The 26,965-nt window shown below is 40.6% G+C and overlaps 1 protein-coding gene across 1 annotated transcript in view; it reads right to left on the bottom strand.

The window, feature by feature from the left end:
• Positions 1-3,203: 3,203 nt before the first annotated feature.
• The window catches only part of LOC118417234 (centrosomal protein of 72 kDa-like), a 43,592-nt gene continuing 19,830 nt past the window's right edge, over positions 3,204-26,965 (bottom strand). The window contains exons 7-15 of the mRNA XM_035822699.1: positions 24,083-24,208; positions 23,691-23,840; positions 20,596-20,808; positions 16,204-16,412; positions 14,277-14,418; positions 11,082-11,266; positions 10,558-10,672; positions 8,603-8,708; positions 3,204-4,808 (exon numbers count right to left, since the gene is read on the bottom strand). Of these exons, the coding sequence (XP_035678592.1) occupies positions 4,643-4,808; positions 8,603-8,708; positions 10,558-10,672; positions 11,082-11,266; positions 14,277-14,418; positions 16,204-16,412; positions 20,596-20,808; positions 23,691-23,840; positions 24,083-24,208 (1,412 nt within the window). The 3' untranslated portion in view covers positions 3,204-4,642. The remainder of the gene's footprint in view (positions 4,809-8,602; positions 8,709-10,557; positions 10,673-11,081; positions 11,267-14,276; positions 14,419-16,203; positions 16,413-20,595; positions 20,809-23,690; positions 23,841-24,082; positions 24,209-26,965) is intronic.

The raw sequence follows: 26,965 nt of genomic DNA, 5'->3' as shown, positions 1-26,965 counted from the left end.
CAGAAGCCCAACATTTAGCACCAGATGCTTCTAAATCCATTTGGCACAAGAGAGCTTCTGCTTGAAGGCTGTCAGCTGGCACGTACAAGAGAGCTTCTGCTTGAAGGCTGTCAGCTGGCACGTTCTTACAAAGTCGGATGGAATACTTGATGGTATTTAGGGAGGCCTCCAGATGTATATGTTGATCAATTCAGTTCAGTCACAGTTGGATTTGGAAGAACGATATCTGTTCTGTAAGTTTTGTTTTTATCAATATAATACTAGTTGTTGGTAAAGTAATTGGCAATGTCAGATGGTTTGGTATGGAATTTTGCCATCAACTTCCACTCAGGATGGGGATTGGGTATTACATCGACCCGGTGACTGCAAAAACTGCAAGAGAAGATCTATATGAAAGGCAGGTTATCACCCCGGACAGACAGTACCCATGTTCGTAGGAAAACTGACTTCATAACGACTTTTCGTTGGGATTGTAAGCAGAATTGTTCGGCTTGGGTTCTCCTGGACAAGAGGTGCTCCCGTCAGTGCGTGGGCAAACCGTTATAATTAACTTTGGTGAGGGTTAACGGAAGCTCAACCTGGCGTTTATTGAACGCAGGACGTGAAAGATAGGTACTGTGATGCGTCGTTTTTCCGCCCGCAAGTGTGATAAAACCCGAAAAAAAGGAGAAGTCTGGACGGTGGCTTTGTCTCATGAGTGAGAACTAGTACATATGCACAATCCGAGAGAGTGTTGTCGGTGAAGATATCAGTAAGACGAGTTCAAACGTAGTGCTACGCAGGGAGGCGGTGACGTGCTTTTGTGGACAGCGAAAGGAAATAAAGACAAACTTCGGAGTCTCCGATAATAGCTGGTTTAGGTATGGGAAAGTATTGAGGTTTGGGGAAAGTAATGAGGTTTGGGGAAAAAGGTTTGAGGAAAGTTGAAAGATGTGGAAGTCAAGACGTGGGTAAGATTCGGAAAGGTTTAAGTGATGAAACAAGCCCGGTGCGCACAGAGGTGGGACCACGGAGGACTTTTTTGCCCATACCTTAACCTTCTTCCGGAGATTCGCCTGGGGTCACTGCGGATAATGTACTATTCCAAATGAGGCACATGATTGCTCCTGACCGGGTTTCGCGTCGTTAAGAGGCGACACCTGGTCGGGAGCAATCCACGTGCTCTCATTAACCACCTGTACATCCTCACCTGTGCATAGAACCTTTTATACGCCCTGCGCCTTTCATTCCCATATGTTGGCCGAGCTACGCCGGACGGAGGTAGCTGGAGAGCTTTAGAGAAGTAGAGGGACATGGACGGAAGTGACTTGAGGGTGTATGATTTTAAGTGGATGGTATTAAGATATGAAGAGGGTATGGAAAGACAGGCCTATGCAGCTGGGAACTAAATTGAATTCATAATGCGTCTGAACTTTGTGAGGTTTCGTACGGTTTAGAAACTTGTCAAGCGACATCAAGTGCTTGACACCATCCTGGAGATGGTAACAACACACCTTGAACTAGGAACATGGAGGGGTCTATTGTTGCGTTCGTCAAGCGCGGGTGAGGTGGCTAGGCCTGGTATACGCCTACCGCGGATGGCTTTGAACTCTGTTCCAAAAGGGAAAAGAGACAGGGGAGGGCGGCAAATGATCTGGAATGTCTGACGGGGCTTGGATGAAGTAAGATTCATTTGGTAAGACACTGGATAGCGGGGACTTGTTGTTGGAAAACTGTGGTAGCCCGCTTTGGAGGTAGCTGGGATGCGGCGAAGAAGAAGATGTTGGATGAGTTTAGGGCGGCCCGCCGAACATTCGCTGATCCAGCCGCGGACAAGAAGATTGGTGTAGCTTATGTCAGACCGCCCCCGTTGCCGCGGATGTGTTGCACAAGAGACGTGAGAGGGTTAACGTTTGGGGAAGTAGGGGCACTAAAACATTTGGGGAAGTAAGGGCACTAAAACACCCGCCCACCCGCCCTTTTCCGTTCGCTGCTCGTAGACCGTCCAGTGACCCTTCGGTCGACACTCCGGACTTTTTTGCCCATACCTTAACCTTCTTCCGGAGATTCGCCTGGGGTCACTGCGGATAATGTACTGTTCACATCCACAAAGTCTTTAGGAACAGTATTACATAGAGGGCAAACATCAGATGATAGTGGCTGATCGCATGTTTGGCAGATCGACGGGTTAGCAGCGATCACAGACTCTGAGCTTTCTCCCGCCTCGGAGCCCATGTTTTCGGTTTGGGTTTCAACACAGACAGACCTAGTATTGATTCTCTTCCTAAGTATAGGGAAGACTTCTGAAAACCAGAGCAAATATGCCGAACCCTGGATCAACAGTTTCTGAGTGCTTTCATACACTAGGATACTCACGGTTCCAACCGATTCTTCAGACTTGGCATCATTGAACGTAGTTTTGATGTGGTGGCCTTGACTATCGCCATTTGTTGCCTTCGTGGCGTGCTCTTCTTCACAGGCAGTAAGCCAGCACTTCGCAAGGTTTTGAGGTAGATAGATAGTTATACTTTGTGTATTATGTTGTATGCAATAGTCTCTTCGCTGCCGCAGTGACTTCTTGGTAGGCTTGGGGGGAGTTGGGGATGACGCCGCTGTCATTGTAGAGTTGTCTGTGCGACGCGTCAGAAAGAACAAAGAACGCCCTGCTCACCTCTTTATACTTTGAGTCAGCTTCTTTATAAGCGCTGTCCTTTCTGCTAAACTTTGAGGCTTCTTCATACTGCAAGATTTCGTTCTTGTATGCATCGATGATAGCTGAAGGTGGCACTCCAAGTAGAGAGTATAGCTCGTCACGGTCACCTCTGTCGGCCATGTTTGGCTTGGGTCCAGCTTGGGTCCGGCTTGGGTCTTGGGAGAACACCTAGATACCGTCGTATTACGAGGAAAATCACTAGAAGAGGCGATAAAACTTATCCAGATAGAAGATATTGCCTCTACAAACTAGTAGATTGTAGAATATTGTAAGATCGCACGATCAAGACACAATTTAACATCTTTTAGCAGGAGCGAACGATCGGCGTTACCGCAATCGCCGCCATCAGCAGACGCCTCTTAGATGGCATCAAAACTTTAATACTGCTTCATTCAGCTTGACACAAAAAAGGTATTTCTCACCAAGGTAATCTGAGCAAATGAAGTACACACTGAATGATATCTATTTACTTGGTGACTCGTGCTAAAAGATCAGAAACATCACAAGGTAAGAAAGCTAAAATTATTCTATTTCATATAATCCCCATATGTTTGATGTCTATCAAAGTCATGAGTACATGTATACTGCAGTGTATTTGCGCTCCCATTAAACATACGGAAGTAACAAAATGATAACAAGGCTCTATTTTCCAAATCTGTTAAGGTATTTAATTTCTAGGAAAACATTTGACTCAAATAAGGCTCATTTTGTGGTACTGTACATGTTAGTTCTAATAGCACTAAAATCAATGTCCAAAACTTCTTTCCATCATTCCAAATTTCATTCTTTCACTTAGCTACCACGGTATCCAAATCATGCTTTTAATTTCAAACAGTGACAGATTCAAACACTATGAAACGTTGTCTTCCATGCATGGGAAGCGACCAAAACAGATTGATTTCGATTCCTTGAACTTCAGACTAGAAATCACAGAACCATGGCTTTTAGTTGGAGACAAGTTTTAGAACAAAACGAATGTCAAGCCACACCAGTTCAATCTCTATGTTCTAGGTTTCCATGGTACATTTCTTCTGATTTCAAGCAAGTGCTTTTGACAGAAGCTGACATCTACATCTACATGTATCTTGGATAGTATCAAATATCTACCAGGATACACTACTTTTATCCATATTCATCTTTAGAATATAACGTCATTAGCTTTGTGTTTTCACAAAGAAATGAAAAAAAATTCCATTAGTAATGTTACAGAAAAGTTCTATTTACCAGTATAAGTTAAACTTTTCTTCTGTTCGTGAGTGCCATTAGGGGTTGAAACTAACATGATGATGCATGAAATCAACGAGAAAAATCAGGAATGACGAATGGAATGACGAGGAAAAAATATTAAACAGGAAAAGGTAAAGAACAGAAGCAAAGCGAAACATGAAAATAATTAGCTCTCAGTCTAGGGAAAGTTACACACTGTAAGAGACTGTAGATTTCATTCTAAATGCCCACTAGATATCTGTTGGCTGTCAATAATACTGTACTATATATACTTATACATATACTATAAAAATAACGTAATACATCTACAAAATGCTTTTATCTTTCTATTTGGTATACAGTTTTTCCACTTCCCAATGCATTTTAAAAAAAGTTAACATCCATTGTCTGAAATGTTACCTAGCCTGGCATGCTGACTTTGAGCGTCCTGTGGTAGCACTAGGGTGTAACTTTTTGGGCAGATATTGTTGCTTGCACATAGACAGGTTTTAGCTTATCTCTCATCCTTCATTCCACCCTGCCTTTCAGATCATCTGGCCTACAGATACATATAGGTCAGGGTAGCCAGAGGGCACTTTTCCCCTCATGACTGTGAACACTTTCCCGGTGCTTCCTCTACCTTAAGAAAGATGAAGGCACAGAAAAAAAAACATTGTACAGAAAATAATCTTTGGTCAGTATCTGTAACGAATAAAAGGAACATCCTAGTCTCCACCCAGAGTTTCACAAGACCCCATTGTGCTGTCCATAGATGGTAGCTGAGCTGCCCTGTTCAGTTGTTCTCTTGAGTTGGTCGTAACTCCAGTGTAGCTGCTCCACCTCATGCTGGTGGCGCTGTCTGGTCTCCTCCAGCTCCTTCAGTAGGTGCTCATTAGTGGTAACCAGAGATCTAAACAAACAGGAGCTTATCAACAGGTGAACAGAAGCTACAAAAAGTACCAAAATTCCAATTGTGAGATGTATAAGATATGTCTCGGCCTTAGATTAGAATGAAAGAAATTGCATTATTGCACTATTATTACACAATTGCACTAGTTTTTATTACAAATTAAAGTTTGGGCTGTAAATTACTTTGAATTCATGATTTCACACACCTTGAATATGTTCTGTTAGGTCAAAAAAGGCTAGACATCTAGGTAATAAGATATGCCAAAAAGCAGTTAGAGATGAAAGATACCAGATGGCTGTCTGAAACATCTGACCGTTTCCAAAATCATATCCAGTTGCTTGAGTAACTGCTTTTTGGTGTATATTCTGTTAGAGACCTGCAATGTTTCTAACAGTATTCATTATCAAGAATTCTGCATGTCAGCATTCTGAACAGCAATGATTGTTTTAACTTTAACAAACAGAAATTATGTTTTCAGCACTGACATCCAAACATCAATCTTTTAATTCAAAGTTTTGCAAGTTGAATGTTGACGATCATCTTGTTTCCCCTTGTTACCGTATTTTCTCGAATAAGTATGCACTTTTTAAAAACTTTCTAAAATCCAAAAGGTGCTGCAAGTTGTTAACCAAAGTTGTGAGGTTACTTTATTTGAGGTTATTGTGTATAAATTGGAAAAGGACAGCAAATTTAATGTGGTGCTATACAGCTCTAGGAATTATGTAAAAATGCACATTGTTTTCTTGTACAACATTTTTTCTACTCTGTGGTATGCAATTCACAAGTTTTTAGAGACAATGCCACCATGCATGACTACTAGCACTAGTATTTTTTACAAATTTAAGCAAGGACATAGAAGTCTTTAATTTTTGCAAAAACAACCCTGAAAAAAGAGCAGAAAATACCATACATTTCCATCTATCAAGTTCAAAATGTGTTCAAGATCTGTCGATGAAGGTAAGACGTGTTAAAATTGTTGTCAAAGGGGCACATACTACACTCAGCATGTATTATATATCTATAGAAAGCGTGTGTGATTCCCTTTTTAATGGTATCAAACCCATTGTCATTGCTAACTCATGGAACGCGCACCAGGCCTGCTTATGTGAATGGGTCACCAAAAAAAAGTGCCCAAATTTCCCCGTTTCTGTTCAACACTGTATCGTCCGGTTGTTATGGCCGCGGGTGACAATGATTCAATCAATCCTTTTTTCATGTAACTTTTGGTATACAGAACATTGAAGTTTATTTTTAGCAATCTGAATAGAGTATCTTATGATTGTAAATTCATGGAACGAGCACCAGGCCTGCTTACGTACAGGGGGTCACAAAAATGAAGTGCCGAAATTACCCTACTAAAGTCAAACACTCCGTTCAGCTAATTTTCTTCCGTCAGTATTGACTTGTGAACAAAGGGAAGTGGACTAAACAGGACATGTCAATCAAAGCCACTGTTACTCTTTAGTCTAGCAATTTGAAACAGGATGTGTTCAATAGTCAGAGTGCTAGCCATAAGCTATTCCATCCTAGACTGTACTTCAGCATCCTGGAGGTAGTCTGCAATGGTCCTTGCTCTGTGTGGACAGGTGTTGTGATCTTGCAAAATAAGGAAATGCCATTTGGTCCAATATTGAAGCGGTAAGACATCGAGACTGGATGGAGAATGGTGTCCCTATATCTCACCACATTGAAGTTGCCTGAAATGATGACGAGTCTTGTTTTTCCTATGGCGGTTATACCGCCCCACACCATGACACTGCCTCCACCACCAAAGGCTGACAGTTACTCTTCAACAGTCGTGTCAGCGTGCGGTTCTTCTTGCTGCCTCCACGATTTTATTCGGCCATCCAACTACCAAAAGGGAAGATATGCTCTACTCAAATGTGCTAAAACACGATACCAAACGTGACGTGAAAATGCCAACAGACACGCGCCAATACCAACACTGCAACAGGACGATACAGTGTTGAACAGAAACAGGGAAATTTGGGCACTTTTTTTTGGTGACCCACTCACGTAAGCAGGCCTGGTGCTCGTTTCATGAGATTACAATCATAATAAGTTTGATACCATAGGAAAGGGAATCACACATTTTCTATTGATATATAATACATAGAAATTTATGCAGAAACAACGGAGATACGATATACCAAAGTTGATATTCCAAACTTTTTGTGCCGAGTGTATATTGAAGTTTTTCAGTGCTTTATGTTTCAGTGCTACATTTTGTTTGAGACTTGTCCTGAATTAGGAGTGTGTACTAAGAAAATACATGTATGGTATATATGCAATACATTTATATATAGCAAGACATTTTGGCAATGGACCGATCCCAAAGCCCTGCCCCCTTGTTTGATCATGTTCAATTTCGAACACCTCCGTAAAAAACAGCGCTTGTTGGACAGAACTGGCCGCCGCCGTTATTAAGCTGATAATAGCGACTGACTTCTGTTTAGCAGATTAATAAATAAGTTTATTGCAAATTCTTGCCCGTGGGCTAATTGCAGGTAACATACAAAATACAAACAGTGTAAAAGAAACAATATTGTGTCTACTCTAGTCTAAAGCTAGTGAAAGCTAACTCTAGGTCCTGGGTTATTGGGTTCGACTCCTTTTTCGAAGGCAGTGGAAGACGAAAGATCCCACCTTTTCTATTATGTGTGGGTTTAGCTTTTTTGAGCCATGAAACCTTCTCAGAATAGGACAAAAAATGTGCTGCCTTCTTTGTTGAGGGCTACATACACTTGGTATAGTCATTTGAGGATTGGGCTTATACAGGTGTGGTAAGGGCATTATAATTTTAGTCAAACTGGCAGCGGGAGGCACCACATAGCATCACCTTGTTGGTGGGCAGGAGTGCCTGGTTTCTGACATGCGGTCCATGCACGTAGAAACCAGGGTAACACATATCTGTGACAGGGGATCTACTGCGTTTGTTGCATGCATAACAGCTGCATACATGCTCAAGACAAAAACAAAATTGAGAGAAAAAGCAGCTTGGGCACTTGTGGAGAGGGAGCTTGTACTAAATGCCAGCTAACACTTCTACAAAGTCTGCTAGTGCAGAGTCCTGTGTCTTATACATACCCTGCTCTACACGTGCATTCAGCCCATCAACAATGTAATGCTATGCAGTGTCTCTGCTTCCCAAAACAACTACACTGGGCGGATGTAGTCTTCAGCAAAGAAGAGCATAGCAATTTTTCTTTCGGCCATTTCTGTCCCACTGGGGCTGTTTTTGACGGAGGTGTTCGAAATAGAACAGGGGGTTCTACCTGGTTCTATTTGTTTGATATGGCGCTCGATCAGGATCCGTCCATTCCACACCAGGACAGTAAGAAACAGAGCATTTGCAACCCAAAAATAAAATGCAGACACAAACTTGGCTTGTCATAGTTTAATGGCATCAAGACTTGCCAGCATGATTAAAAAAAAAAAGTAATATATGGTGGAAGGTGCCGCCGTGACTTTATTATATTATAAGGGCGGTATATGCTTCACCACTTGCTATTCTTTTGATTACTATTGTCCTGAGGGCACTGAATTGGCAATATGTCTTGTTTATTTGACTAATTTTGACATACTTGGTGGGGACCCCTTCTACTTGATCTGCTAATTTGTTGGTTTTCAATGGGATTTGGAAAATTTACCACTTTTACTTTCAGCCATGATGCTTAATAATAATTCCAATGTGGTGTACCATATGAAAGAAAAAAAGCATTCTAATGAACAACAGGTAAACCAAAGTCAAGTTTCGGAACATTCTGTGCTACAAGATGACCTGAGACACCTACTTGTGGCTTTCTTGTAGCATGGATGTCAACTCTTGCATTTTCTTGTAGTTGACCAGCTGGAGCCTCAAACTGCTCACTTCCTGGGTCAGTAACTTATTCTGCTCACCTGGACATTGATCACACAACAAGCATCAGGTCTGGACATATAATACCTACAAGCTCTTTGCTAAATTGCTGCTTCATGCATGCTGATTCTCGCTTTTTAATTTTTTACCATAATTGTATTGGTTACTGAGCGGGCCAACTACTCTCTCTTTGCAGCCAAAGGTTGAATTGGGGGAGCTTACAATAGGCGAGGATAAATCACAAAGGTTCTCAACAAATTCCAAATTGCAAAGAAGAAAGACACCATTTTCCCACTTTACTTCCCATCGGACTTCCAAAGGCATGGCCAACTTGATATCAACTCAAAAATGATGAACATCACCATCATGAGTTCACACAACCTTAACACAAAATACAACAAACTTCCCATAGCCCCAAACAAAAAGTAACTTATACCTATCACTCTTGATCATTGTCAAGCTTGACAAATGGAATTGACCCAATGCCCTATATGGTCTCCTCAACAACAATCACTCACTTCATTACCAAAGTTTCACGACAACTCACACACAGAGCACATGGGCAGGGTAATTGTCTCCCTCATGTCTTGTGTGCACAGAAGAGTGGCCTTGCAATGCACATGTCAATGTACATTGACATGTTGGGGGACCTAGGAAATGCATGCTTATTTCAGTGCCATATCCTTATTTTCATGCCTATGTGAAATATACTTATCTTGGGACCAGCAATGCTGGAAAGACAGCTGACTTACCAGGAAAGACTGGCTCGTGTATACACCAGGGTCAGTATCCCAATGTACATGCAGCACTCGCACCAGAAATACCTGCACAGCTCCAAATATACTTGCACTAACCTGCATATGCAGGTGGAATTTCGCGCCCTGCAGAGCAATGCCCCCAGTCACCCGAGAGGGGGGATGAGGGACTCGTTGTGACGGATGTAACAGTGACAGCACAGAACGAAATATGGACACTTAGACAGACAACGCAAACAACGTAAACAGGAGGGGGTACCGTACCAGTTGTAATGTGTCATTGTGGAAAGATATGTAAGAACAGCAGGGGATTAAAGATTCACCGAGCCAAAACCAAGTGTGGCAAGGAGGTGGCGCAGGTGCACCGTACAGGTTCCTGGCAAAAAAAGCACCACTCAACTGGAGACGTCCATTACCCTGCGTCACCCCAGAGCCACAGCAGTGTTCCTGAGAGCCAACAGTCCAGGATGGATGAGGCAGCCTCACAATGGTCATAACATTTCGTCATCCAGTGCACCTATATAGTTACTTGTTACCTTTTAAAGTCCTGGCATCAGGCATTGGTCAACACAGGAAAACAGAGCCAATAACAAACAAATTACATTGATGGAAGTGATTAAATACAAATAAAAATGTTCTTACATTTTGGGCAAGTGAAAAGTTGGTTCGGGCAAGTAAATTTTTCATGTACTTGCCTGATAGGACAAGGGGATTTTAAAAAACTTGTCCAACCCTGGGTGCGAGTGCTACCCCTCCTTTGGTTCGTGGGGATACTGACCCTGATGTACACACGAGCCAGCCTTTCCTGGTATTCAGCTGTCTTTCCAGCGTCACTGATCTTCCCAAGATAGGTATATTGATTTAGGGTTATTTTCTATTACCTTTCAAGGACAGATAATATTCTTGGTGTGTGCAAGCTTTTTCTAATGTCAAGTAACAGTGGATAAAAGCAACTTTCACTGGTGCAAGTTTGGCTTGAGAATATACTTGCACCACACCAATTCTATATGCACAAACTTGCATATGCATGTGGTATTACAAGCCCTACTAATACAACTTAACTGAGCAAAATATCACAATGGGAATGTTATTTCAAAGTAAAGGAATTTCTAAAATGAATTAAAATCAAACCTACTGTGCTCCTCAGCATTTTGGGACTGTGAACTTGCTGCTGTCTCCATGGTGAATAACCTTTTCCTCAGCAGATCTCCCTCCTCTAAAGCCTGCTTTAACCTCCCACGTACAACCTCCTGTGAGCAACAGCAGCAGAATGAACCTTGGCCTGAAATAATCTGGTTATAACCCTATGTGCTGGTTCCAGTAGAATATTTTCCTTCATGAATTATTTCGTCAGATTTGAAGATCACTAGCTTGAAGATTCTTTATTCACCAACTAGAAGACATTTTACAACTGCACTTATTGCTGATGGACAATATTTATCTTTGCATTATACATGTACATGAATACAATTATACTTAACACATTATTAGCAGTGACACCTAGCTGCAGTTTGAAGTAGAGCCTGAGTCTGTACATTAGAAGATGACAGACAGTTTGTGAATAGTGAATAATTAACTACCTTGTTATCCAGAAACTTTCCCTGTTTTGTGTCTGTACCAAAAATGTTTGTAGAAGTTAAACAATTAGAACCTGCCTACCAGACTTTTCTGCTCTTTTTCAACTTTGGCTCTTAGATTTTCTTCATCATCAGAGTCGAGTCGTCTTCTCAGTTGGATGTTCTCCTCTGCAAATGCTGCCATTTCTCCATTCAATCTATGAAACTCGTTCTGATATTTTGATGTACACTTTGAGACAAAGTCTGCCATCAAATTCTTTGCTAGACCTGTGACAAAAAAGACAAATGCTGATTGAATTATGTACATTGTACTCATTATTAAAATACGATAGCAGAAGAAGGCTAGAAAGAAAACTGCTGACCTACATGTACATTATATGTAAACTAGAGTTCCACGAACACATACCTTTGCCAAATAAACCAGGTTTGTTATGTAGAATGATGTCTGCAGACAAATGCGTTACTCATTTCATTTTCTTTATAATTATATGCTTGCAGTTGCTTTATAAAATTTCGGCATTGATTATGCAAACTAGATCCCAAGTTACAATTAATTGATATCAAATCGTATCAAGCATTACTTAAGCTATCAGCATACCAAAAATCATGATGATCCTTTGATCCATTCTTGACTTATTCTCTTTCAAAGTCTTAAACCCGAGTGGGGTCCATTTGGACCCCAGACGTAAATTTTGATGTACCATTTCAACATTTTTGATCTGAAGAAAAAATCCTTCCGTGACTTTGTTGATCAATATCTTCTACACCTTCTTCGAAGTTTTTACGAAGATTGGTTCAGTACTGTGGAAATTATAAAGAAAGTCCGTGTTAAGTCCGTCTGGGGTCCAAACGGACCCCAGCAGTTTTTAAAACAAACTTTTGAGACTAACTCTTTAACTGCTTATTGTATGACCACCAAACTTTCAGAGGATAATAAACATGTAAAACTTAATCCTCATATAAACTTCTGTGTCATTACCATGAAATATGATGACATTATGACGTCATTTAGATAATAAGGGCGGCCATCTTGGATTTTCACTAATGACGTCAGAAAATTAGCATAAATTATAAATTTTGAATCATGAAAATAACATTGAACTTCTTAGAATTTATTTGTTGTTAGAAAACAAGTATAGTTTACCAAGAAAACATTGTTTTAATCGAAATTGACAATTTTTTGCAAAAATATGCCTTTTAGAATTCCGTTGCCATGGCAACCCAAAAAAATGATAAACTTACTTTATTGGCTATAAATGTTTGCTTACTATATTTTGTGATATATTACAAAGTTTCGTGGCTTTAGCACTAGCCGTTCATGAGTTATGCGACATAAAAGTTGCTGAGGGCCTCAAAATTCCCCTCTCTGGTAAGGATAGGTTTAGTGCAAAATGTGGTCCTTCTGTAGCCTGGGTACCATCCGGATAGTAGTTCGCTCCTTTGTTCGCTTCTGCTATCCGTCTGGAGACTTGCGCATTCAAACCGTTTGGTGGTGACGCCAGTTGATGAGCGAATCAAGGAATGGGTTCTAGAGCGCTTGTTCGATGACAACAGGCCGGCGCCCGCATGCGCAAGGGGGCGGAGGGCTTTTCCGGTGTTGGAACACCTGTTCGAACGAGCAGTTGAACCCATTCCATAATTCGCTCATGTGTAGGGACCAATCAGCGCCTGCGTCCAAAATTTGAACGATTCCAGACGTTTAGATGGTCCGCGTTCCCAGACGTAAACACAGAGAAGCGACTGTATATAGTATATAATGAACGTCGGAGCAAACTACTTTCCGGATGGTACCCAGGCTAGTCCTTCTGATCTTTTGCATAAATTATGATAATGAGCTGGAATTAGCAACACTTTAACATGTTAAAATATTCCTCCTACATTGACGAAGCAATGGATGTACAATAATCACCGATAAGAATTGGAACTGAGATTTTATGAACAAAACATTTTGGGGTTCGTTTGGACCCCACTCGGTCATTTTAGTCGCAAAAAAAGGTCGGGTGCTTGAGGGTTAAATACACCTCTCTCTTCCCTCTTTCTCAGTTACATATGTGACAACTTTGATGAAAGTACTATAATGGAATGCAGTGGATTTATGAACTTTTCCTAAACAATTATGCAAATAAGCTGTTAATTTGCATAAGAAGTGTCACATTATATAAGTCTTCACTTAGGCTATCTACATGCCAAATATCATGACGATCCGTCAACACATTCATATTTTCTCATTAATTATGCAAATGACATCATCATTTGCCTGATAAATATGTTTTGACATTTCTCTCTTTTTCAGCTACATATGTGACACGTTTTTAAGTCCTATCATGGAATGTAGTGAATTTATAAAATATCCTCATTAATTATGCAAATTAGCTGTTGATTTGCATAATTGGTATCTCATTATGTAGGTCTTCACTTACGCTACCTACATACCAAAAAACATGATGATCCGTCAACATGTTCATATTTTCTCATTAATTATGCAAATGAGGTCATGATTTGCATAATTGAGATCTATCGACATTTCTCTCCCTCCCAGCTACATCATCCCTATCATGGAATGCAGTGGATTTGTACAATTTTCTCATTAATTATGCAAATTAGCTGTTGATTTGCATAATTAGTATATCATTATGTAAGTCATCACTCATTCTATCTAAATACCAAAAATCATGACGATCCGTCAACACGTTGTAGAGTTATTCTCGTCTCAAGTTTGAAAGGAAACCAGCGCCTGCAGTTCCAGAAAAGCCGCTAGGGGGCCCAAACTCACAGCACTTACTCTCTGCCTCGAGGGCTATCTACCACTCAAAAATCATGACCACAGCATGTCCAGAACACGAGATATAATAAAGTGAGTTTCCGCTGCAGTACCTTAGCAAGCAGCTAGGGGACCCATTGTTGAACTTGACCTTCGTTTTCCCTACCCCTACCTACCTACCAGATATCATCAGGATCCATCCAAGACTTCTCGAGTTATGCTGTTGACACACAGACACACAAACAGACACGCCCAAAACATAACCTTAGCCATTCTGGCAAAGGTAATAAACATGTTTTATGATTTGCCTTCTACATGTACACAATCATGCACATTGGAAGGGCTTCGGTTGGCCAGCATCCCAGCCATGACAGAATTTTCATTGTCCTCCTCCTCCTCACCATCTATTTGCCCTGATTAATGATGTAGGAACAACTACAAGACTGTCTTTAACAAGGAAATAAGACTAACGCCTCTACATAATCCGACATATTTCAGCTGATCTGTGTCCAGTACCTTGAAACTTCTGGTGCTTGTGCAGTGACCCAGACCCATTCCAATATTTGTCTACAACTGTCAGGAGCTGGTCCATGAACTCTGACCTGATGGCATCAACACACGTTGTTGTCTCCCCTGCCATGTCCTGGTCTGACTGGGGCTGGAAGAACATCATATATAAAATGATAAATACATTTTGTATATGGATAACACAGGTTGGTTCTGACCAGATTATAACAGAACACTCGTTCTCATTGAAATGTCGAAAATGGCACTTTTTGGTCGAAAAATAAATCGGCTTTATTTTCAGTGAAAACTACCTGGTTGTTTAGCAAAAAACCTCTTTTAACCATAGCCAAAAAAAGGCAACTTATTTTTTTCAATCCCATTGGTAATGCATTACAGGGCAGGTAACAAACGTTACCGGTAAAGTTTGTTACAGCAGTAAACTTAACCCATTATCTTCAAAAGGATTAACATTATTGGCTGCATCATTTGGGCATAAGTTGACGACCCTATGGACATTTAAAACGTGGGCAGCATTTTTGCACCGGGTCCGACAGAATGCTTAGAAAGCTTCAAACAATGGTAACGTTTGTTACAGTCATTTCTGTACAACATTTTGTAAGCAAGGTGGGATACAAACTTTTTTGTTTCTTTAGAAAACCAGAAAATCTGTAAAGCGTCACAAAAACGGCCATTTCTAGTCTTATACGTGGATATTTTTTTTTTAACATCAACGTGGCAACCATCGTCCTCATGGTGGTAACGTTTGTTACAGAATCTGGCGACAGGCATAAACCTCCTCACACAGCCTCCAAGATCAGTGATAGTAGCAATCTGACGTGATCGGACAGAGGGCCTGGGTAGCTGGTTTAATCTGCCGAACAATCATTTTGGGAACTGAATTGTTACAGTTTCGGCTACTTGAATTCTTCATATCTTCTCAGGCGACAGCCATTTTTTAGGGGTTGAAATCCCACCCGAAGCTATAATAACCTTCAAAGCCATGAACCATTATGAATGTTGCGGTGCATCTTTTGTATAACATTACAGGGGTTGTGGAAAAAACAAAGGGACTAGTCATGCTGTCTATAATTTGCTCAATATCAAGTCGTAAAGTCAGGCGACAGCATTTCGACATTTAAATGAGAACGAGCCAGAAATAAAATTATCTTATAACTAGAAATTAAGGTAATATTTGCAAGCAAATAAAGAATGTTACCTTCACATGTTGTAGTCTAACACTGGCAACTGTTTTGTTCATTCTCATTTGAACACATTTCTAAATGTAGTGACCCGAGCCCCTCTAGATCTGACATTTGCGAACACCACATGGTCGTGCCTGCTACTTTACCAGTTACCATGGTAACCATGTCTGGTCCAGGTCATTGACCTTATTTGTGCGGAAAAGAAGAAGAAACAAAGCAAAAACAGATATGTTCCCTTCTGTGAAGGTCACATAATTACCATTTGATAAGATTAATAACAAATCCCTTCATTTCTGCCATATTAACTACTACAGGTGTTGATGTGTAAATGTATACTATCATGGTAAGACCAGAAGCTTACAATTTAGTCATTCAGCTCAAGTTATTGGCGATTTCAAGCAATCCTACAATTTGTTTTAGTATGCTTCTCCACAGCAGACAGTAAGGTGAAATAGTTGTTACATTTCTAGGTAACCTTTCCAAGGCCACCAATGACAAAGATATGTGAAATTCTCCTTATTACAACCTACTATTCTAATTACTGTAAAATGCATTTTCACCTATTTGCACCCACTTGCCAAACTTTAGGTTAGCTTACTAGTCATAAAGACAGGCATCAGAAACTTTTGTTGTTGTTGGAACTAGTAGAGCAAGAAACAGTATGCATTAAACCCTCAACATCTCCTAATTCAGATAGGAAACAAAAAGTACCCCAGCAACATGTACATTTGTACCTGATGTTCAGATGATGGCTCCAGCACAGGCTGTGACTGACTATGGGCTTGTATCATATGTTTTGACTGGTTGTAATTCTGTAAAGTTGGCTGTGCTTGGCTGTAAATTTCAGATGAGGGCTGTGATTGGTTGTCAGGTTGATCACCTGACCTTTCAGTTGGTTGGTGACTGACAGGTACAGTGGAATATTTCTCCATCTGTCTGTTATCTGTAAGTGTAAAATACAAAACAAACAAAAACAAGTGTTACATTACATTACTAGTAGTAGAAGAACCCCCCTCCCGTACCTACCCCCCGCTCGCCACTTCGTGGCTCGCCGCAAGCCGCTTCGCAGCTAGCCTGCTACTTTCATATATTAGCCTACTACTCTAAAAGTTTCTGACAAGGCTGCAAGGAGCCGCTCTCTTGTGCCGATAGATGATGGAAATATTGAATTCGGTTATGGAAGAATCACAAAAGTTCATGCAAATGGTTCTTAAGTGGATGTTGTTTTTTGGACTTATTTACCTCACCCATTCAAGGACTATTGGAATAGTCGGGGAGTCCCAACTTGAGCTCGGGGAAAAACAACCTTGAGAATTTTTTAAAAATGGCAACCGGACAACTGCAAGTATAGCTATCATACAACGGTTCTTGGCTATAGATCATACTCTCACATGAGTTGCAGGTCACCAACAGAAGATTAGTTAGCTGTTGAATCAATCATTGTCTTGAGTTGTAAATACATGCGATTGTTTTCAGGAAATCCAGCAAGGAACGCAACAGTATGTTCTTCCCATGATGCGCTCGCCTGTCTCGATAAGGGCCCAAAAAACTTTTGAGCTTGTTGTCCTCAAATGCATCTTATTGAAGCCTTTTAATGCGGTGAAGAATTGGGTGTCTGAAGTATCTCATATTAAATTGTTGTTGCTGCACTCAGTTAAGTAAATCTCCTGAAATTTGTTGCTTATTCTATGTGTTGGTTAGTAGCGGTTTTGTTAATGTACGAAACAAATGAACCCCAGACAGAGTCGTTGGCGACCGGCAGGGAAAATTCACGTGCCACCAACCAAATGGCAGCAGCACAGTTGATTTAATGATTGTAGTCATGCAGTTCTACAGCAAATTTTATCATTCCTTGTCAATCCTTTACCAGTATTCTCTGACCATTGTATGATATCTGCATTAATCCACTCAAAACCACCAATACATCCTTGTCATGAAAAACATAAAACCTCACACACCAGCCTCTTCCTAAACAGTATCACTGGAACGAGAAATCTGCTCAGAGATTCCTTCATTCTCTCAGTCAGCCCGATATTTTCAAACGATGACTCAGAGGTGCTTTAAAAGACTGTAACAACATAATATCTGCAGCAGAAATTGAGAACAATGTTTCTGAATTTGGCTCAATTCTGAAAAAGAACTAGAAGAACCGAACAAATGTATTAGAACAGTTTTAGAACCCATGTTTCAGATTAGTCTTAGAAACCATCACAATGTCACCATGTGTACTGAATTACATCCTTTTGTACCTACATGTATATGCCTGTACTTAGCCAGATAGGGCTAAGTACAGGCAGATAGGGACATCTATGCTGCCAGGCTGCGCATGGGATGGAGCCAACTTAACTCTACTCTGCATAAGATGAGGATTAAGGACAAGAAGTGTGATTGTGGGGCTTCCTCTGAAACTGTCTCACATTACCTCCTACACTGTCCCCTGTATTCTGATCTCCGCCACAACCTCACATCCACCGTCCAACACCTCCTACAACAACAACCTACCGTGCCACTCCTACTCCAGGGATCCACAGCTCATAACCTCTCCACAAACAAACAAGTGTCCGATGCACTACATTCTTACATTGTATCAACTAAAAGATTCCAACTGCACCACCCTCCTACGAACCACTAATAGATAGTTCTCAGATTTTAATTGTATTGTATTTATTGTGTGATGATGATTATGATGTATTGTACTATGATTATGTATGTCTCTCAATGTGTATCTGCACAACATCAGCACCCTGCTGCCTGGTGCAGTATATTGTATTGTGTTGTTACAATTCTAATAAAGTCAAAGATAGGGCATGAATTAAGGGTTAATGACCCGCCCCGAGGTGTACATGGTGGCATAACGCCTGGTCCTTTGCTTTAACCTCCGAATAAAACCACCGAGTGAGCGAAGCAGGTGGCGAGCGGCAAGAGAAAACGTAGCGGTAACCACAACAGACAGTCAGGACCAAACTCGAGCTCGGCTTTGAGGTAACTAGCAGCGAAGAACTCGGGAGGACGTCAGCGAACCGGCCACGAATCAAGAAGGCATTCCAGAAAAAAGTCGCTCGCCTAGGAACGAAATGGAATTGTAAAATCTTTTCATTATTTTCATTGAAATTCAGTCATAGGTTGCATATTTTGCACCTTATTGTGTATGCCACAGTCATTTGTCACAGAACAACTTTCAAATGTCAAGGTAAAGAAGGCTACATGCCTGGACAACATTGACAATAATTTGCTCAAGGTTGGTGCGCAAATACTGGCCCCCTCTCTCACCAAGCTTTTTAATGATTCTCTAAGGACGGGAATTTCCAAAGAAATGGAAGGAAGCTAAGATAATGCCCATCCACAAGAAAGGGCATAAGAGTTAAGACCAACCCTAGTAACTACCGTCCTGTGTCTATGCTACCTGGCATATCTAAAATATTAGAAAGAGCAGTACATAATCAATTATATGACTATCTGAACAAAAACAAACTTCTAACTCAATCCCAATCTGGTTTTAGAAAGTCCCACTCATGTGAGACCGCCCTCCACTCAGTAGTGGAAGATTGATTTGATTGACAATAAGCAGCAAACTGGCGTTATATTTCGCGACTTGCCGAGGGCCTTCGACATGCTTGATCATGCCATTATGTTGCTTAAACTCAAAGCTTATGGTGTAAATGAATTGTCTTGTGAATGGTTCAGGTCTTACCTGACCGGTAGGTCTCACCGTACTTGCCTTAATTCAGCACTGTCCGAAATATCGCATGTGACTTGCGGCGTACCACAAGGATCCATCCTTGGGCCGCTCCTGCTTATCTTGTACATCAATGATCTTCCCAACTGTATTCAGTCATGCAGGGTAGCAATGTATGCTGATGACACTATCATATACTTTGCACACCGTAGCCTGGAGACAATAAAGCAGGCAATTCAGTGTGACTTTACTCTGCTTGTGCAGTGGTTCACTGCCAATAAACTCTCCCTAAATTCAACGAAATGCAAAACTATGCTTGTCGGAACACAGCGGTCAAAAGCCGTAAACAGTAATTTGCATCAGCATTTAGCAGGGTCAAACCTTGACCAGGTACACACATTTAAGTCCTTAGGTGTAGTCCTTGACAGTGCTCTACAGTGGAATGATCATATCAGTCATGTCTTAAAGAAACTCTCCCAAGCTATTAGTATCATGAAGTCCCTCAAGCCTTTCATCAACAAACAAGCCTTACTAACACAGTAACAATATATTCATCCCTTTTCCTACCACACTTACAGTACTGTAGTACTGTCTGGGACCAAGGCAGCAAGGATTACATAGACAAACTACAGAAACTCTAAAACAGGGCAGGTAGGGTTATCATGGGCTGCGACTTCTACACACCAAGTGAAACCATTATGCATACACTTGGATGGATCCCTGTGGTGGAAATCCTTAAGAGGAATAAAGCGGTACTTGTTTTCAAGGCATTGAACGGAATGTCCCCTCCCCACATTTCAGGCCTTTTCACAGAGCTAAGGGGGGTTCATTCCCACAACACACGACTCAGAGCACAAGGTGGACTACAACTACCCAAAGCTCATCTACAGTACAAAAAAAAATCCCTTTCATGTAGTGGTGCAGTATTATGGAACTCACTTCCAGCTAGAGTGAAAGCAGCAGTCTCTGTTGAATCTTTTAAACACGTGTATAAAAAGGAATGCCTTACCACTTAACAGTTTATTTTGCTTTGTTTATGAATCATTGATATGCAAATTCCATTCTACCTTATTTACTTTACTTATTATTATGAGTTTGCTTGTATTACCAGTATGTATTTCTTTGGTTTTTGTATTATATTTTATGTTCGATGTATTTAAGTGATTTGAACCTTTGTTTTATGATGTAACGCAGGGCACATTGAAAACCGCCCTAGTGGCGATATGTCGTCCCTGGCTAAATAAATAAAATGAAATGAATGAAAATGAAATGAAATGCATCTTAAGCTACTGCCATACAGAAGATCATGGAAATCCATGTGATATATAAGCTTTCCAATAATATATGATACTCTTTATAAAGTCATCAGGATTCATCATTAAGTCATCAAAATGAAGTTTCTGAACTTTATGTATTAACTGTAGATATACATGTACATGCAGGTCCTAACCTGGTGCAGGTGTGAAAAGACCCTGTGATGTGAACTTGGTGTAGGCTTCCAGCTCGTCTGCAAACTTGAGGTTTGGATCAGCAGCACTATGGACCACCTCATCTGCAAACTTCACCCTGCCCCTGTCCCTGGGCTGGTAAATACCTGGGTCTCTTGATAGACTGCCCCCTGAGGTGTTCAATATGGACTTGGGGGGTGATGAAGGAACTTGTCCTACAGAAGAACAGAAACCTTGGTAAATTCAAATCAAGAAAAATGCCTTCTTTTCATCTGCACTCAGCTCGTGTAGTGTGTGGTCAGTGTATCACACCCAATTTGTTTACATTTTTTAAAAGCCTTATTTTGTTTTTAAACTTAAATTCGTCAGCGCCACTATGTATACTTGGTGATACTCTACCTCACTACGTGTAAATTAAAGGTTACTCTTTTCATTTGCATGCCACTCAGTAGTGAAATGAGAAGTGGGACACCCAATAAAATGTTACTTTCTGTCATGAAATTGTGAACATAACTTGTAATGGTTCAGAATCCTATGCCACATTGAAAAGTAGGGACAGGTCAGTGGCGGCGGCACATCCCCCAGGATGGCTCACTTCTCCAAGCCAGTAAATACCAGCAATGATCATATTATTGAATGAAGTCTATTAGTTCCAGCATATAATCGGACTTTCAAAAATTGTAGGCTTTAAAGTTTACTTCAATTCGCTTTTAAGACATTGTACTTCTCGGATTTGTTGTATAGCTACTCGTCTTATTTGTATTGTTTATGTTACAGTAGAAGCCCGGTGAGTTAATTGCACGTTGGATAATCGCACAGTGTCACTTCGGTCAATTACACGGAATCCCCAAATCCCAAACTGGCTCCCATTCACTACATTGTTAGTGACATCGCTATCTACACGACAAAAGTCACCAATGCCGGATAATTCCACGAAAAATTGTCAAACATAGTCAACAAATAATTGCAGATGCGTGCATAAGTGGTACAATTAGGCCAATAACTGCCTGTGTAAAGGCACGATACCGGCAAAATGTATGAAATTACAGTGTTATAAGGAGGAAAAGAAAGCAATATTGTGGGAGGTCCCAGGCATGTCGGCACCATAAAGAGACGCCCACCTGCTACAGGCCGCCAAAGCCGGCATTACGATTTGGGAGACAACTTGCTGCGGCATACTCAATAAAATTTCTCTATTCGTCTTGTAAATTCGTCTTTGTCAAGCTTTTGATAACTATGTACATAACATAACTTTGGACAACTTTTTACATCTGTCACCCTACCCTAGCCACTGTCCAAAGTTAGATGACGTAACGCAACTTTGAACAACTTTGTACACCTGCCTCCCTAGGTGCCCAAAGTCCAAAGTTAAAATACATGTAACAGCAAATCCGACACATTCCAGCATATTCAGCACTGAACCATGAAAAAACAAGCGGACTTTTGAGCAATTTGGAAACTGTTTAGTGCAATTGTTTACTGTGGTTCCCCCTGCCCTTAGTACACTTGCATTGGTCTCCCACTTTCCCTAGTGTCTGGAGAAAATAACACTTGAAAGAAAGTGTAACTGATAGCAAGTCCCCTGGGATTCTATTCCCAGTGGAACTTAAATTCGTCACAATGATATGACAAGGCTGTTTATCAATGGATTTTTATATTTACAATGACAAATTTGTATCAATTGGCAGCCACTTACTCAAGGTTTAATTGGCAAATCGGCATGTCGGTAAACTGCTGATAGCCACAATCAAAACATGGCCCGGAATCACTCATGATCAAACAGCGGCAAATCCATTCTGTTGTTCCACTACAAGGTTATGACATTCTATGAAACTTTTCATCCGTTGTTTGGTAAGCAAATGGCGGTAAATATGTTGTTTGTGAATGGCTCCCCCAAAATATACCCGCAAAACACACTACAAACTCCCTACAGTACGTCCCCATGTCGGGTCTGCTGCTTTCGCCGGTGAGATCCGTCTTGCTGACTTTGGATGTGAGCACTTTGATAACAGGGGTGAAGGGACATGCTGTCAAAATGGCGCATGTTCGGAAGGCTGCTGAATTAATATAGCAAAGCCTGGCACTGTACATGAAACAGGGACACTTCAAGGCATGTTGGATGTCTTGGATAGACAATTTATTAATTTTTTGCTAAATTTACTGTGATGATAAATGTGTAATGTGAGGACGAAAAGTAGAATTGCTTGAAATTACGATCGCTGCCCCCCTCCCACGGCTTGATTAACGGCATGAAAACATACCGGAAGATCGATTAACTTGCCGCTGCAGCGTGCGATCTTTGTGAGCTCAAACTTACAAGGTTTTAAGTCGTATACCTTACTGGTTTTGTAAAGCACTCAAAAGAATTTGCATACCGGAGCTAGTTTTTGACTGACAGATGGGTTCTGAAAAGTGTCGGATAAACAATGCGTTGGATTAATGTTCTTTGCCGTTACGTCATCTTATACATTATTTGAAGACACCCCTGAATCCCAATGTAGCCTCAAAGCCATTAGGAAATGATTGTAACTCTGTACAACTTCGCACAAACTAACATTCGTTCACTTCATCCTGATAGTGGGCATATCAGCAGCTGATAGTACCACTGGATATGTATGCGCAAAAGGATATATATGCGCAGTTTATTGTCTGTTCCAGATTTACAGCTAGCAGTGAATAGAACACTATTGACCGTTATGAATGGTCTGCTGAAAAACTTGGTGGCATTCTGCTGCCAGGCTGAACGCTATACGCAGGTCGCGTATCTCATGGACCATGGCCATTATGTAAGGTTTTGAACAACTCTGTTGAATTCACATGTCTCTTATTGATCAAGAAGGACCACATGTAGCGTTAACTGAGTTTATCCTGGATAAGAATGCCACCAAGATTTTTAGGTCTCAAATTGCCTCAAAGAGTTATCTCAATCTTGCTGATTGAGTCTACCTAAAAAGGATGAAAATTATTATCACCTAAATTTGACTAAAAAAACAGTACCTGGCTCAGAGGTCAAAACATTTTGGACAATCCCCTTAAAAGCTGCTATATTGTACCTTTGTCAAGTATCATGATTGTACAATGTTCAGACAATCTTTACCTGCAGCAGAAGGTTGGCTTGGCTGTCCTTGAGACTGTAAGATGGTAGGCTGAGAGATAGGTTGGACATCCAAGCTGGTGGGGTAAGTAGAGCTGAGGATATGATAGTCCTTTCCATTATCAGGGGTCTGTTGGGACATCAGACGCTTCTCTACAAATAATGAAGGTTAACATTCCTGGTTAGTATTGGCAACAATAATTTGATGATGATGTGCCTGGGCATGAATTATTGAGTGGATTTGGCAGATCAGAATGAATCCTCCTCAGAGCCAGATTCAAGCCATTCATACCATGATTGGGAATCAGGATCAAACTAAACCCCATGCCTGGGTGAATTCCAATATGCAAATCCTGGTGTTAACATTTTGTAAAGAGCTGATTGAAGTAGCCCACCTTGTCTGGTGTAGTCATAACTGTCAGCTGTTTTGGCACCAGAGCCAGTTATCCCTACAGGTTGTCCAGGCTGCCAATCAGTCCGAACCATCAAGTCCAACACCTCGTTGTCATCATCGTGAAGAGCTGAAAATGTCAATGCATACTTTATACATGTACTTCATAATGTTCACCAATACTGTAAATTTCCAATCATTTACCACTAAAGCCTACGTGTAGGTCACATTCACTATTTAACACAATGGGAATTTCATGAGCAGTCAATCAATCATACAATTACAATGTACAAAGAATCGGCCACATTAGTTTAAACTTATGAAGTTGTGGTCACAAACATCACAGGTCATTGTACAATGGGATCTTAAGAGGGTACCTATTTCATTCTCAGGTAAACTATCCATCGGCTAGCGTCCTACATGTATGACGAACAATAGAGCAGAAATGAATTTTGAACATGTTCAAAATTTCTCTGTTGTCGTACGATTTTTATTGCCTCCACGGCAGGCTTCACTACGGCCTCACTCCCTACCTAAAAGATCTGTTGCGTATCAGTCAAGTTGTCAGTTGGTGTCACTTAAGTCGTGTTTGGTGTCCTCATGAGGCCATGAGGCTAACTTTGGAAATGAAAACTAAAAACAGTTTAAAGGCTACAATGTATGTCTTTCCGAGTGCCAAATTAGTCTTGGTAATAGGATTTACTCATCTTCAGTCATAAAATAAGCATTATAACGTTACTTGGTGTAAATTAATATCAAACGATGTACCGGCACTGTACCGTGGAAATCTATTTGGTACAGGTCCCAAATACCAGACCATGAATTACCAGCACTGTACCTGATATCAATTGCAACCCTATATAATTGCAGCCCTAGATGTACTGTTGTGGTATTCTTAGTTGTTTTTTTTGTCATTGAAATGCTCATCTTATTTTGCTGAATGATTCTAATGTGTCAGTGTGGAGGTCAGTGTCACTTACTTATGACTGAATACAGGAATAAAAGTCTTGTTCAGGGACTTGATGATATTTACCAGGGGAGGGAGGGCTGGTGCACTGGGGGGGAAGGGCCATTAAAAATTTTTTGGCCTGGGGGGAGGGCCATCAATCACACTCTACATTATCCACTTTCAAATACACAACTTCTGTTTTTTTTTTGTTTTTGCGTTTCGTCGCCCTCTGGCGACGAAACGCAATGTATTGGGTTTTACCTTCAGTGCTTGCTTCGATGCATGGATGGATGCATGGATGCATGCTTGGTGCTTGGGTTGGTTCAACACGACCGCATGCAACTGCTAGCGCTACAACTGTTTGGAAATACCATTGCATTGTGGTTTCGGACTTCAATATCCTAGAAAATGGCCATATAACATCTGTTCCACAAGATTGCACAAGAAAGAAAATGATTTTATCAAGAAAGCGACCGAAAATCGACATAAATAGTACTATGTAGTGGGTTTAAAGCATAATGTACACTCATGTACAATATACGTGACAACTTAGCTCAATCGGTAAGGTCATATGCCTTCGGATCCGAAAGGCCCTGGTTCGAAACCGAGAGTGGATTTTTTTCTTTTTAAATATTGAAGATAATATATAAATATTCCATGCGCGGTAAGATGATTCTCGCAAAACACTCGCCACTAAACTACTATTCATGATGTAAACAGAGGCTCTTGATGTTGTTTGCATGAAACTCCATCAAAAACAGCGATACTTTCTTACAGTAGCAAATGCTCCATTCTTAAGTATCGACTACACTCACATACAATACACGTAACAACTTAGCTCAATCGGTAAAGTCATAGGCCATCGGATCCGAAAGTCCCTGGTTCGAAACCGAGAGTGGATTTTTTTTTCTTTTTAAATATTGAAGATAATAAATAAATATTCTATTTATTTATTGATATTATATTTTTATATATCATTTTTTTAAATTTTAGTATTCATTTCATATATGCAAGGCCTTTGTCTTATGAAAAGGACTTCATAGATTCCAAACCCGGCATTCGAATTTTTCTGTTCATGGTAATGGAAAATATCGTGCAGCGGCTCCTATGCGCGTTAAGATGATTCTCGCAAAACACTCGCCACTAAACTACTATTCATGATGTAAACAGAGGCTCTTGATGTTGTTTGCATGAAACTCCATCAAAAACAGCAATCCTTTCTTACAGCAGCAAATGCTCCATTGTTCAGTATCGACTTCATTCAGAAGTTTTCAGACAACACGGATGTGGAAAGTCACACCGCTCGACACAGAAGTATGGAAATTTTCATGAATATTAGCAAAATTATCCAGGAAAACAAGGAAGAAATGTTGTAAATGCGGAAACCAGTATAATAGAGATGAGGTAGCTGTTAATTGGTTTGACATTTGATAGTCAATTTAGATAGAATCTTGTCACAGTGCTGATGGTGCTTTTTCAAGTGTACATAAGTACCTGAATATATTGATAGATTTTATAATGAACTTATTGTACATTTAAAATAAAGTTGTAAGCCAAGACCAGCTATTAAACAGTACTCCTTTCCAAAATAACAATTTTTCTTATAGACGCAACAGCCCTTGAGTGACTTTTTCTAACAGATTTTACTTCAAGAAAAAGACAGTTCACACTCATAAACGTAGACGAAACGCCAGCTTTTTTTAAAAGCACTTGTTTCACATGAAGTGGCTTAATTCGAATTGATGTCTAGTAACACTCTCAGCACAGGGAAATTCACAGGGAAATTCCGGTGCTGGAAAATAAAGATGTCAGCACTGGTTTAAAGAACGTTCCAGTGCTGAAAAGACATCAGCACTTGTTTTCCAGTGCTGAAGATTTCATAGCAAAGCACCAGTTCCAGTGCCGAAGTGTCACCGTCCCCCATGCAAGCACTGGTAA

The sequence above is a fragment of the Branchiostoma floridae genome, chromosome 6, assembly GCF_000003815.2.
Source record: "Branchiostoma floridae strain S238N-H82 chromosome 6, Bfl_VNyyK, whole genome shotgun sequence".
In the NCBI taxonomy this organism is placed as follows: Eukaryota; Metazoa; Chordata; class Leptocardii; order Amphioxiformes; family Branchiostomatidae; genus Branchiostoma; species Branchiostoma floridae.
Note: the sequence above shows the minus strand (reverse complement) of the source record. Positions and strands in the feature narration are given on the sequence as shown.